The following is a 14,152-nucleotide window of genomic DNA, read 5'->3' as shown; positions in this document are numbered from 1 at the left end:
TGGTGAAAATTGGTGATTTCTCGCATTTATAGCCCCAATTTCCCGTTTTCTCCGGATCAAATACTGTCCAGAAGCTGTTTTATTTTATTATTTCGTAATAAAATAGCAACTTCTTATATATACACACAGTATTTGATTGGATCCGATTATATTTTTCGGTGGAAAGGGTCTGAAAACAGCAACCTCGGTTGTAACGACACCTCGGTTATAACGACTAAAAATTCACGGAATCTTCAGTTCCTTTATAACCGAATTCGACTTGTTTATAACGTCATCGAAGATTCCACGAAATTTTCTCGTTATAACTGAAATTGACGTTTTTGACACCTTTTTTGTCTAAAAATGTAACCAGTTGCAATCAAATGTTGTGCATGAAGTTTTAATTTCATTATGATGAGTGATATGCCACATTTCTACCACATCTGACCAAGAAAAATGCGGAAAATTTGGATAATTAATGTTGGACATCACCGATTTTCGCCAAACGTGTCGTCAGTTGTCGGTGAGATTGCCAAATAAAGCCGACGCTCGTTATAAGGACCCCACGTTATTGTCACTATTCCATTACAACGACTGGTACGTCCAAATTTTTTTCATATAACGACTATAATATGTGTTTTATTTTCAATATAACGTTCATTTTAGATTGGGTGGAGGTCGTTATATCGAGCGTCGATTGAATTTCTTATCTTTTTTATAAATATCTCTTGACGAGAAATTCATTGCTACACCAAATATGCTGAAATTTATTTCACGCGGAAGAAAATGAAATATGGGAAATACGTGCGGTGAATATTTAGTCACATTCATTATGACGCAATTTCGCACAAAATTAATAATGAAGGTACTATCGGCACTTGTTATAACGACCCCCATCGTTCCGTCAAAAACGGACGTTGTATTGGGTTGTCGTTATATCGAAAGGGGAAACATATAGGTAAGTGGTAATATGAAAACAATTGGGACTTCTCATTGGTCGTTGTAATGAAATGATCGCTATAAGGTGAGGTCGTTATACCGAGAGTCGATTTTCATCCCCGATCATTATAATGATAGGTATTAAAGTACGCTTCGTTGAAAAAAAAACTCTTTTTTTTTTTAAATCGATGAGAGCAAAATATGGGGATGTTTCGTATAGTGGTCATCAAACATGAAAGAATCTTTTTTTTCAACGTTAGGTATAAACTGAAGACAGAGGAAAGCCTCAGTAAAACGGATAAAAACGCGGCGAAAAGAAATTTGTCGTCATATCCGAGGTGATTGCTCTTCACCGACGTCTTAACCGATGTTCATCGACATTATTCTCTTGGAAATCACTCCAGACCGACAACAGTTATTGTCGTTATAATCGAGTTTGACCGAACATCCTATAGGATCTTTTCTCACGTTCTTTGAATAATGCTGAAATAATACAGCGATTTAATATTGTATACATTTAATTACTTTTGTTATTTATTTTCTTTCAGGCTTCCGTACAATCTTTTGGTGGGAGGAGTATTTGCTCTGAAACTCGAGCACTATTTCGACGCCAATGGCTATTCTAACCTGTACTGGGGTTGGGGCGGTGAAGACGATGACATGGCGTACAGGTGAGCCTAAAGTTGATCCGAATTCAATAGAAATTTCGACTATTTTATTTCGTATAGGTAACATAGTACGATGAAACCGGTCAACTTAACATCTCTCTACATTCGACAGTTTCCAATGGAACCGGCCTAACCCCTTATTAACACAAAATTCCCGCAATACTTTGCCTGCATATTTTGTTCTCCTCCCTAACTGGGAAAGATTTCAATTGGAACCGCGGAATTCAATTAATGGGATCCAACATACAAGGAAAAGGTCCCAAGGTGACGTCTTAAAAGTATTGAAAAAAAATCGCCGCTGTTTCTACTCATTTAGGTACGGGTGATCCATAATTGCTAATGTGACCTCTATCCCATCAAGCGTCCCCTCTAGGTATAGTTTCAACTTGAAAAGTGCTCAAAAATTACCAGTTTCGAGAGTGAAAATGCAGTGTGCCGCAAAATAAGAAATCTAAATTTCTCTTCGGTCTCTTCGTCCTCCAAATTCCAATAAGAAAGTTGTTGTTGTTGCCCTGTCTCTTCCATGACCAGTTTTTGAATTCAAATATTTCAGCGAATATTGCACTTAGAAGCATGGAATTTTTTTCTTTTGGCTTCAGGAGATAACGACTTTCTAATTGAAAGTTAGAGGACAAAGGAGACCGTATAGAAATTCGGATTTTTTTATTTTATTTTGTGGCACGATGTATTTTAACTCTCAAAACGGTAATTTTTGAACGCCTTTTGAGCATTTTTTAAATTGGAATCATACCTCTACGACGGACGGTTGATGAGATGAAGGCCGCATTAGCACTTACAGGACACCCTGTATAAACAAAAATACAAAAACTTTCGGCGAGATTACTATGAGTCACTCAAAAAATTTTAATTATTAATATTTTTGACCCCTGTAGAGGCCACGAACTGATTTAAAAATCCCGCAAAACTTTAGAATGACGTCATTCAAACAGCACGTGATCAAGTACAGAACAGACGAGAAGAAAATGAAAAAAAAGCGAGATAACTCGTAATTCTAGCCCTCGTGGGTATAAAGGACATGAAATAAAATGTCATGTCGTAATTCTAGTAATTCTAGTAAAGCCGGAGGAAAGACGGGAAAAAATAGTGAAAAGAAAAAAAGTGTTTTATAGATATATCGCCAAGAAACACGAGGGGCGATGAGTAGCCAACTAATAATTTTTAACAATTTTTTGCGGCTATTCGGCCGCCAATTTTTCCGTTTTTATGTGCTTCCAGATGAGATGAATGTACTTAAATTTTTTCGTAATTTTTTGATAACAATCAATGTTTTATCCAACATGTATGTATAAGGGAAGCTTTTCTTCCCGGTACCAATTTCCATGCTTAAAATGAGAAAAAGTAGAACTGTATCGCACATGGTGTATAAATTAGTGTACTTGCCCCGGATTGTGAGAGGAGCAAGGTTCGATTCCCGATGGAGACACTATTCTTTTCGAGTTCACTTTGACAATCCACAAAATAATCTCTTTCCTTGACTTCAAAGAATATTCCGAGATGATTTTGTGTCAAAGAGTCAATCAATTGCTAGCTTTTTAATATACTGAATGTGACGTGTGTACGGCATATCTACAATCGACAGGCTCGTCTCGTGCTGTGAAACATTGTTTGCTCAACCTTTTGGGAGAGTGCGGTGCATTTCGTTTGAGTGATCTGTAAATGTACCGCAGATCACTTATGTGATTGGGATTTGTGCTATTGCCGGCTTGAGTGATCCATAAGTGCGCGCGGACAAGTTAAATAATCTGTAAGGGTACCGCGGACCACTTGAGGACGTGCGTAACTTGAGTAATGTGGGCCTGCACTTCTGGTAGCTCAAGTACTCAGAAACTGTACCGCAAGCCACTGAAGGGGAAATGTTCAGCGGGTCACTCAAGGGATCTGGAAATGTTCTGTGGATCAATCAAGTGATATATAAAAATATGCCGCTTAGTTCATTTTTACGAAATTAGGTGTGAGATCGCGGGTCACATCAGATGACTCTTGGCTCACGGGCAATGGGTATCTATAATCTGCATTGTAAGCAGAGCAGACCGAGATATATTAAGAGATTGGCACGTCTTTCGAATTGCTACATGCTGGTACCAGCACCTCCTAGAGATAGAAGGCCTCCGCAGTCTGCTTGTAACGTCAGTAAGTAGTCCATTTTCCCTCAGGATATTCAGGGAAAAAAATTCCCTGCTCGTGCAGGGAATAGTATCATCGTTGTGAGGAAAAGAAATGATCGGGCTCAGAATTGGCGATTTCTATGCCCGACATCCAATCACTATGTAGTATTTGTGAGCCAATCAAGAAGATTCTACGCCAAAATCAGAAGAAACGAAATAGGATGCTGCGTTTTAAAATGTGGCAAACTTGCTAGGTAGTCTGAATGACGTCTGTGGCAAACAGTGCAGAGGCCTTCTATCTCTAGGAGGTGCTGCTGGTACTCGATTCGGGTGTTCTGCCCATCTGAGCTCTACTTGTCTCTACTTGCAAGAAATGCAGCGTCAGGTTTACTTTTTTCTGCTTTTGGGCTGGGTTGTATCCTACGAATTACATCTACTGTCGACGATCATATGTATCGTGCGCAGGACCGCAATTAGAGGGGGAGCAGGCAGGCCTGGTGTCCCACGCGTTGAAATAGAGGGAGCTTCGAATTCACCCTTCAACCGCTCTTTCTACATTACTCGGGGGCGCCGAAATACGTGCTTGACCAAGTATCTAAATGCGGCCCTGATCGTGCGTAATTCATTACAGCACAAATCCATATTTTTTTAGCGACACCTAGTTTGTCTTGGAAATAATCTTAGGAAACAGATTCTCCTCTTTTCTTCCTCTTTCTATCTGGAATAAAAGGCTGTTTCGTTCAATCTACTTTATTCCTTTATGGCACTCCTCGAATGACGTGAAGTTTGATCTGAACAAAAGGGTCCTCTTCACCGTCCAATTACTTCTAGAGCCCGGAATGGAAGAGAGAGGAGACCCAATCAAAAAAGAAAAACAACTGTAAGGAGGTAGCCAAACATTGGGCCGAAGTTTCGCGCAAAAGCGAGATTCTCAGTCACCTACGCGACGGTGTCGTGGGGCTTTGTCTGCGATGTTTGCCAAGTTAACACGCAACACCTCGTCTCGGCTCCTGTTTGTATGCTTGTGTGCGAGGAAGTTGGCCATTGTGTTTGAAGAGCCTCGCGTTGCTGCCGGTGTTGGTGGAGAGCGATTCTCCAAGTTGGCAGACGCATTTTCCGCCCCGTCCATCCATTCTTGTTTTTGGTCCGTCTTTTCAGCGCTTCACACCCCCATCTCTCTCTTTTCTCTCTCTCTCTCTCTCTCTCTCTCTCTCTCTCATCTCGCAAGAAGAGTTTTAACCCACCTTCTACAGTTTGACGCTTGCATCTGATCGATGAAATCCAGCAAATGGAGGTGCATTTACGGTGTTGTGCACCGCTCGCTAAAAGGCAGATAATCCCGCTTACACGCTTCACTCATTAAGTTGTGTTATGGGTCACCCCCCCCCCTTCTCCCTACTGCTGCTGCTGCTACTACCACAGTGTATTTACTTATTCTTCGAGAACTGGTTGTAATAAAGGACCTGAAATGACTGGTTGTTGTAACGCTGCCAAGGATCCAATTTTGTTCCGGAAAGAGCCGTTTTATAGATTTTTCTAATTAATAGTCCTTTCACTTCATCCAGCACGATGTTATGCACAAGGTAGTTCAGCTTATTAGTAGTTCATCCGGGTATTCTTCCCAGTTCAAGTTCGTTATCCAATTAACAATTTACGTGGATTATTCTGAACAGCCATTAAATGTGCATTTTTGTCGCCAGTGAATATCGCATCTTGAATTTTAATTAGAAATTTATTACTAAAATAACGCGGTGTTTTGAACAACACCCAACTTGGAATCTTGGAATGAATATAAGGCAAAATGTAAGCATTTTGATAATGTATCGGCAGCCACAGATTAAACAAGATTTGTCAGATTATTGATTGGGAACTATTTCCGAGTCCATGATCGCTGCCCAAATGAACTGTGAAGTATCCGGTGCATTAGAGTATCTTGAATGTCGAATGCGAGCTGATATTTCCCCGTTAAAAGTTTCGCCACAGAGGGCAACAGTACAAAACCTCAATCATTACACTTCACCCATAGTTCGAAAAATAGATGGCAGATGGCAGCACCGTAACAAGCATTACACAGAAACAAATTTCGCGTTAGGTTCACTGCACGGACACCCACGTTCCAATATGTACCAATTCGTTAGAACTTCCGCAGAATAATGTGAACGAGATTCATGTGTGATTTAGCAGTATCTTGAATGTCAATGTAGTTGAACCACATTGTGCATATAGCTCCAAAGTGATGCCGATTGCCGAAAGTTTGATAACATTCTTTGAGTTACATGGAATGAATAGGTCTTGTTGTGTAATAGGTCCTGTATATAGACGAGGATTCTCCGAGAACGTACTCTCTGAAACAACTGCCGAAAAGTACAAATTGGTAATTCAGCATTGTTGTCGGTGGAACCTGAGTTCATCCATACCATCTGGAAAAAATGAATCCTCGTTGATTACGTTATACCCTTAAATGATGATTTTCTTCTCTAGAGTGTGTGAGATATTCCAGAACGGAAACGCAACATGCTACTTGAACAGAAATGTCAGAAAAATGGGTGGAAGAGCATGGCCAAGACTTGCAAGTATTATTAAGGTTTTCCAATTCCCCAGACCTAAACCCAATCAAGAAATGTTTGAATCAACTCTATCATCATGTTCTACGGTAGACCTTCCACTATTTGCAGCAGATATCGAATTAACTGCAGCCTGCTTAATTCTATGAATCTGTGAAGACCCTCAAGCACCTTATTTTGTTACTTCCAGATCGTCTATAGCAGGTTATAGCTGGTGACCACATTAATGCAACTCGACTGTGTGAAAAGAAAGTCTAAAAATCTTCTGAATTAAAATACTTCTCAAAATACTTCTGATTTTTACCCTTTGCGGCCCAGAAGTTTTTTTTGGCACTTCATTGGTACAGTTCGTCTTGGTTTTTGTATATGAGTTCAGCTGGCATCACAGAAGGTGAAAATGACCGAGGTGCTACAGAGGTTGAGGAGAACTGCGGGCACCACTGTGTCGGGTGGTCAACCCATCCATCAAAGACACTACCTAGATACCAGGTGCAGTTAAAAGAAACGGACCCCACACCTCAGGAAATAGAGTACTATACGGACGGCTCCAAGGTGGAGGGCTAGACAGGAACGGCCTATATACGGACAGCACAACAGACCATTCCCAAGACTTGGAAGTGCAAGCTGCAAGCAGAGAACTACTAGAACTACTACTCCAAACGGAGCTACTAGCGTTGCATAAATCTCTTAATGATGCAGTTACACTAAACATTCCGGCACATATCAAGTCAGATGGCCTCTCCATGCAATAAATAAACCCCTTGACTAAGCCGGAAACCCCAGAACAGCCGGAAAAAATAGAGAATTGCTCCACAGACACCCTCACATTCGTGTGTCTTGGATCAAAACTCATGCGGGACTGTAGGGCAATGAGAAGGCCGACAGATGTGTTAAGAAGGTAACAAGAGATGGAACGGTTTCATACAATGTACTCCTCCTCCACTTGCCAGCCAAAGCGACCCTATAGAGTGATATGATGCAAGAGTGACAGCAAGCATGGGATACCGTCGACAAACCAGGGCGGTCAACACGCGAGATACTACCGAGGGTCAGGAACAAGATGAATAAATGGAGAAGGGAGAGCATCATCTTCATTACAGGGCATGGTCCCTTTGTCGCCAACTTTCGGAGGTTTAAGGTGTACCGTGAGACAGGTGCAGATGCGGCCAGATATGCACGAAAATGCACTGCGCAACAGCCTTTCCGCACACGACACACCTACATTTCAACGCACCAGCCGAGAGGTGGATCGCAGCTTGGACAAAGAACATCCAGGACAGACCTGAGGAGACGAGAAAATTGGCAGATCTTGTTGCATTCCTGGGGAACAACCCAGAAAAAGTCAGGTGTATGGGTCCAGAGAGACAGGAAGCCAAGCATATGCAACAAGAACCGACACCGGTAAGGCGACCGACGAGACTATCTATCAGGCGCCGATACTCGGAGATATCTGCCTCCGCGTCGGTGTCAGAAGATAGCGAACCCGAAGCTGACGACCCACGTGAAGAGAAAATCTCGAAAATGAGAAAAGAAGCAGAGGCCCACTAACTGGACCGCAGGGAAAAGAGGCCACCAGTTAAATAGTGTAATATGCAGGTATAATATACAGGAAAATATACAGGTATAATATACAGGAAAATATACAGGTATAATATACAGGAAAATATACAGGTATAATATACAGGAAAATATACAGGTATAATATACAGGAAAATGAGGCCACCCCTATAAAAGAGTTGACAAGCCCACACGGCACAAACATCAAAAGAGGCCGAGAGCCCATGAAACAATGGTGAAAAGGAAAAAGGGGCCAAAAGCTCACAGCTTGCCGATCATTAATTTGTTTTATTATTATTTTATTATTACTTGTTTTTTTTATATATTTTCTTTCTATCACTTATTTATTTTCCTTATTTTTATAATTATTATTTTATTCTATTTTTTTATTATGATTTTCTTACCCGGCCGGACTTCCAGCTGGGGTTTTTCCGGCACGACCACACCCTCCGGGGTACAGAGCTTATATCGCTGGTGCGACAGAGCTTGGTCGTGCTCGGTTCGTTTAGTTTAGTTAACTTATGAGTTCTACTGAGAAGCCGAATTCTGTGCCTTCACATTACTGTAAGGGGGGCCGTTATAACAACTAGGTACCGTTCTTTCCTGATGCGGTCTCGACATAGGACCGAAAAAGGTAGAAGTCTGATAATTATAAACGTTATGATTTATTTTGGACATATTTTATTCATCTTTGTGCAGTGGAACCTCGATAACGCCAGACCGAATGAACCGTGGTGGAAGCTTAAATTATTTCGCGAAAACCGAATTTCATTCCAAGAATAAATTCGGAATGAATATCAGAATTTTTCACTTTGGTAATGCAGTAAACGCCGCTTATTAGAATCATGGATCATCCGGGTATTTTTATAACATTCGTAAAATATGGGACGGACCAATACCATAACACGGGAAAAAATTTGTTTTATCAGGACTTCGGCTTTTTTTTTTTTTTTCGTCCAAATCTGTTTTGCTCACTTTGAAGCTAAAGTTGAACCTGATCCATCCCCCCCCCCCGATTCAGCATTTTCAACCTGCAAGACTATGTAGGAGGTCAGAAGGTGTACCGTCTCCCTTACAAACATTTCTGCATTCAGTTCACAATACCCCAGTGGCAGCCGCTATGATCCATGCACGAAAGAAGCTACTTTTGCAATGGCCTACCTATAGGTGGGACAAATGTAATCTGAAGGGAAAAAAAGTTCTTTCTTCAGTTCTTTCAGTTCACAATTTATTCGGCCGAAAAAGTTTCTCAAGGAATCTAAGGAACGTACTGTGCATTAAAAAAAATTATTGTAATTCCTAAAACACATTAGCCCCAGCTCCATTCAGCTCCTCCCTTAATTGCTGAATAATAATAATAATAAACACAATTTTCTCAGCCACCTCGTTGGGCGTTTTGCCTGTTGTGGCGTTGTATTTGTATTTTAGTTTAAAACAAAAATATCTTGTTTTCACAATATTATTGAACATTATTGTAAAAGGAAATGACATTTGCAACCACTTATGTGGAAAAGAAAAACTGAGCTGTCCCGTTTTCATACGTTCCATTCGATCGAACGGGGCTTATGGTCATCGTATTCACTTTCCGATTTCTGATAAGTATAGTTATCTATTGGTTATTGTTATCAGAAACCCCTAGTCCCAATGTGATTACATTAAGCGGCGTGCACTGCATCAGATGCATGCTTCACATAAAGCAGTATTTCGCATTGTGCTATTCTGCGTTATCGAGGCTCAGTTGTGAAATTATTATTTATGTTAGACTTTTTTGTTTCTCTCAGTATTATGCTGTTTAGCAAATTTAGACTAAATGTCTCTGAAAATAACAGCTGCTTATCTCAAAGCCTCTTTTTCTTCCTTTTCTCTAAGGATAAAATATAAGAAGCTAGAAATCATCAGGCCACCGGAATCATTGGCGAGATACACCATGATAAAGCACAACCATCGACCAGAATCTCCAAATGCGATAAGGTAAGTCCACTATTCTCGTCTCTTTTGATATGGGCATGGAAAAAAAAGATGCATACTGTGAGCTTCGAGTTTGTTTGTTTCCCTTCATATTTAATGTGTTATTTCATTCTCCCATTGTAGACGAGCATTGCTGAGAATGGCCAAGAAGCGAGCATCCAAAGACGGTCTCAGCACCGCGAAGTACAGGGTGGTCTGGAGAAAAGACTTAATGCCTTACACGCACTTGATGATCGATATCGGGCATTATCACAGGTGGCAGTTCGAGAATACAGACTCCGGCCAAAAGCTCATCATCAATTTCTAATTTTGGGGATTAATTATGTCTCATCTTCGGTAGTTTCGGGCAGGACAGGGCAGGGCAGTCTGCGTAAAAGACTCGGGACGAAAATTATCATAATTTTCGTAGTTCCACAAACACACACACACAGCGATTTTTTTCGGCAGCCCGATAACGTATAAATGCGGATTATTATTATAGAGCTGGGGTATTTTTTGTGATCGTCTTATTTTTTTCACCTTCACTCGATATGAATCTTGCACGGTTCTTTGGCTGTGATGTCAAATCACTGTTCCTGTTCTAGAGACAAGAGATCTATTTTAGTGGCGCTAATGCCCCACTAATCAAGTTCTGGAGTGACCTTAAGGTATAACGAATTTATGTGAGAAAAAATCAAATAAGATGCAATCTAAAGATCGCACCAAAGTGCCAGTTTCTGAGGAATGTCCAAGTCCAAAATTGGTCATTAGCAGGATACGTATAAGTTATGATACACGTTCATTCGGTGTAACTTACTTCGGAAAAACTAAAACAAAGTTCAGTCTCCGTTGAGTTGTTATTCACACAAAGACGAACCTTTTTCTTTTTTTCTTCATAAAAGTGCCTGATAAACTAAATTTCGGCTAATCATTAGGGAAGAGAAAAACAAAGAGTTATATAAAAATAGTTTATAATTCTGTATTATAAACGAACGGAGAAATTTCGTGCGATTTTCTATCAAAATCTTTAGTTGGAACTAACAATATTGCAATTTACGTGTTTTGTTTTTGTGTTGTTCTTTTTTTTTGTTCGCGAAATGATTTTGTGATAATTTATGTTTAACGATGAGAGAATTGGATGCGTCCGTATTTCGTGCAGCGAAAAAGATCTGAAAGAAATTACTATAATATTTAAAAAAGCGAAGAAAAAAAAATTAATTCGTTAATTTGAACGCGTTGAAATTCTTTACGTGTGCTTTTGTGTAAATATCGTGTGCTCTCTGGTCGTGTAAATAAAGCCCAATGATATATCATTCCATGTGCGTGCTCAAATAAGTAAATAAATAAAGGAAGTATTTCTCATTGCCATTGTGTCAAGCCATTTGTTCCCCCCGACTTCGATTAATAGTTATTATATGTGGTCTCTGGTTTTTTGTTTTTTTTTTTCAATGTTAATTTTGATTCTAAGAAAGTTTTTCGTTTGAGCGTCGAAACAATCTCAATCTGATGTTTCTTGAGACACGATTCCGCCTTCGAATAAGATTTTTTTAGTAATTATTTTCAATATATCAACAAAGGTTTCCGCAAAACGAGGTCGTGGGGGAACTGTTGCTGGAAATTTAATATCTTGATTATAGGTTTACATTTTACAGGATAACGATATGCAGGATGTGACATAAATTTGGACGGATTTTTAAAAAAAAACCAATAAATTGACGTACCAGGGTACAGTTTGCTACCTTAGACTTTAAAGAGTCGGATTTTTTTTTGACACAAGAAAACAAATAATTAAAATTCCCTCCGATAGATAGTTGCCACTTAACAAAATACGGTAAAACCCCTCTTAACGGATAGCCCTCAGATGCGGTCACCCCTCTTTTACGGTCAAATAATTATTTCCCCGTGAATAATAAAAGTATACTTTCTAAACCCTTGATTAACGGTCATCCCTCTTTTACAGACGAATTTGTTTGTCCCACCGCAAAAGAAAGTTTTACTGCACCTGAAATCTATCTAGATTATGCAGCAAGCATTCGTTTTCACTTGAGAATGTCAAAAACAACAGAAATGATCGACGCGACCACTACCATATGCGAGAAAATCATTACACATGTCGTAGAGTCTCAATAGCAGAAATCTCGGTGTATGGCATATTTCAGCTCAAACAAGGTTTGAAGTCTGTCCACCTTGTCTGAGCTGGAAGATGTCATACGAGCGCCGCAAGATCTCTGCTATCGTTTGCGACGTGCTGCGGGTAAATGTAGGCTGAATGTGGTTTTCCCTCACTCGATGTTTTGCAGAATTTTCTCGCAAATGGTGGTAAATACATCGAACACATTTATGTTGCTTTTACATTCTCAAATGAAAGCTAATGTTTGCTGCATAATCTAGATGTTTTGCATGTGTTTTGTTTACGTGTCGTTGAGAATATGAGTTGTTTCTTTTTCTTATAAGGAAAAAAATTGACTCTTTGACATGTCTAAATGTGCAATCCGTACCCCTAGTACGCTATTTTGATTATTTTGTCCTTTCAAATCATTCCAAATTCATGGAACAGTTAATATATAGCGAGAGCCGCTGTGGTGATCGCGTAGCCATAATGATGGACTAACATCGCGGAGTCCCGGGTTCGACCCCCATCGTCGCTACAGTGGTGATCGGCTGAAATTGGTTTTCTGTGGTTCCCAACTTCGAGGTAGTTATGCAAGCCGATCTCTCCATTAAAATGCCTCTCCGCTGCGAGCAACAGGCCTACAACGGTAAAATCTTCAAACATTACACTTCACTCATAGTTCGAAAAATACGTGGTAGGTGGCAGCACTATAACAAGCATTACACAGAAACAAGTTTCACGTTAGGTTCACAACACGGACGAGTTACATGTGTGATTTAGTAGTAGAGTATAAAGCGAGAAACAGCATTGAGCTGAGACCTCCGCCGCTACCTATCAAATAAAAAAAACAAAACTATATGTTACAATTAATTCTTGAAGTAAAACTGGTTACGCGTTTAAAATCGGTGTGTGGTATGAAAATAAACAATATATAGTTTAATGACAATAATACGATGATGTTTTTATCAGGAGTTATAGAGCAATAAAAAATAACGCCAATGGTCATACCATGCTGAAAACACCGGTTCTCGTTCGATCACCGAAGTTAAACAGCATCGGACGTGGTTAGTACATAGCGAGAGTGACCACCTGGGACTACCGCGTGCTTTTGGCATCACTTTACACCCGAGTGGCGCAGTGCTAAGATGTTCGTCTTCGCTATGTGAGGTTAGCGTCAAGGTCCACGGGTTCGAATCCGAGCATGGAATGTCAAAAAAAAAGTTCTTTACCTACTGAGCCTGGGGCGACCACCGATAGATTGTGACTTCATCTCCCACCCAGCTCCTCTGGTTAGAAATTGCCGTATGGCGATGTATGACCGGAATTGGTGTGCGGTAAAGAGGTAGTAGTATAACAAATATATAATCTATTATTATACAAGAGAGGAAAAAGCATTACGCTGAATGAAAGCAGAACAGTGTTTTTTTGTATAATTCTTCAGTTAAAATTAGCTGTTATTTTTAAACCAGCGTGAAGCATGAAAATGATAAGTAGTATTATACCACATAATTGTTCAATTATATGCTGCACACCGATGCGTGTTAATTTCATGCTTTTCAATACCGGTCACTGTTTCTAAGTTTTCCGCAGAATTTCAGCAATTACTTTTTGGTGTGTTTACAAATTTTTATTAGTTGGACATCCACTGCTTCTTCGTTAAAGAAATGTTAAAACATATTAAATGTTATGAGCAGCTGCTATTCACCCATTGAAATACTGATGTTCAGCTTTTTCAGAAAACCATTAATCCGAATAAAAATTAGTAGTTAATGACAACATTTTGAGTCGACATCGATTGCCCTACATGTAAAACGGTCATGGGAGGCATAAAAAATCAGTTACAAATATTTTAACCAGGATTTTCTGAAGAGAAGGTCGATAACGAATAAATGTAATATGCAATCAATCTTTGATAAATCCCCCTTTAGAAAGGTTTTGTGAAAACGTTAAATTGCGCACTACTTTTGGAGTTGAAGTAAAAAATTTCAAAGCATAAACTATAACGCGCTCCAAACCTGATCAATGTGTCTGAGAGTAACCAAGAAAGTAGGTAAAAATATATCGATGATTATGTGTCCAAGTAATGCGCGTCAATTGAAACCTAACCCAAGATGATCGATCAAAGAGTTTTCTTTCACCATAAATATTCAACAGTTTCCGACAATGATTTTCTGTGGTGGGGGAAAACTATACAAGCAAAAAGTATATCATGAATCTCATTAAATTTAATTGCGTAAAACTTTCACACATCTGAAAATC

The 14,152-nt window shown here is 39.6% G+C and overlaps 1 protein-coding gene and 1 pseudogene across 1 annotated transcript in view; both read left to right on the top strand.

Annotated features, from left to right (window-relative positions):
• LOC149083108 (beta-1,4-N-acetylgalactosaminyltransferase bre-4-like) overlaps positions 1 to 11,142 on the top strand; it is a 92,630-nt gene extending 81,488 nt beyond the window's left edge. Inside the window, exons 4-6 of the mRNA XM_089236247.1 lie at positions 1,467 to 1,589; positions 9,703 to 9,804; positions 9,925 to 11,142. Of these exons, the coding sequence (XP_089092373.1) occupies positions 1,467 to 1,589; positions 9,703 to 9,804; positions 9,925 to 10,108 (409 nt within the window). The 3' untranslated portion in view covers positions 10,109 to 11,142. The remainder of the gene's footprint in view (positions 1 to 1,466; positions 1,590 to 9,702; positions 9,805 to 9,924) is intronic.
• A 1,745-nt stretch (positions 11,143 to 12,887) lies between these two features.
• Positions 12,888 to 13,007, top strand: LOC149083107 (5S ribosomal RNA; annotated as a pseudogene).
• Positions 13,008 to 14,152: the final 1,145 nt, after the last annotated feature.

This window comes from Pholcus phalangioides, unplaced genomic scaffold (genome assembly GCF_987345545.1).
Source record: "Pholcus phalangioides strain wild (caught in Gottingen) unplaced genomic scaffold, Ppha-v1.0 ptg000009l_1, whole genome shotgun sequence".
In the NCBI taxonomy this organism is placed as follows: domain Eukaryota; kingdom Metazoa; phylum Arthropoda; class Arachnida; order Araneae; family Pholcidae; genus Pholcus; species Pholcus phalangioides.
This window is presented reverse-complemented; position numbering and strand designations above follow the sequence as displayed.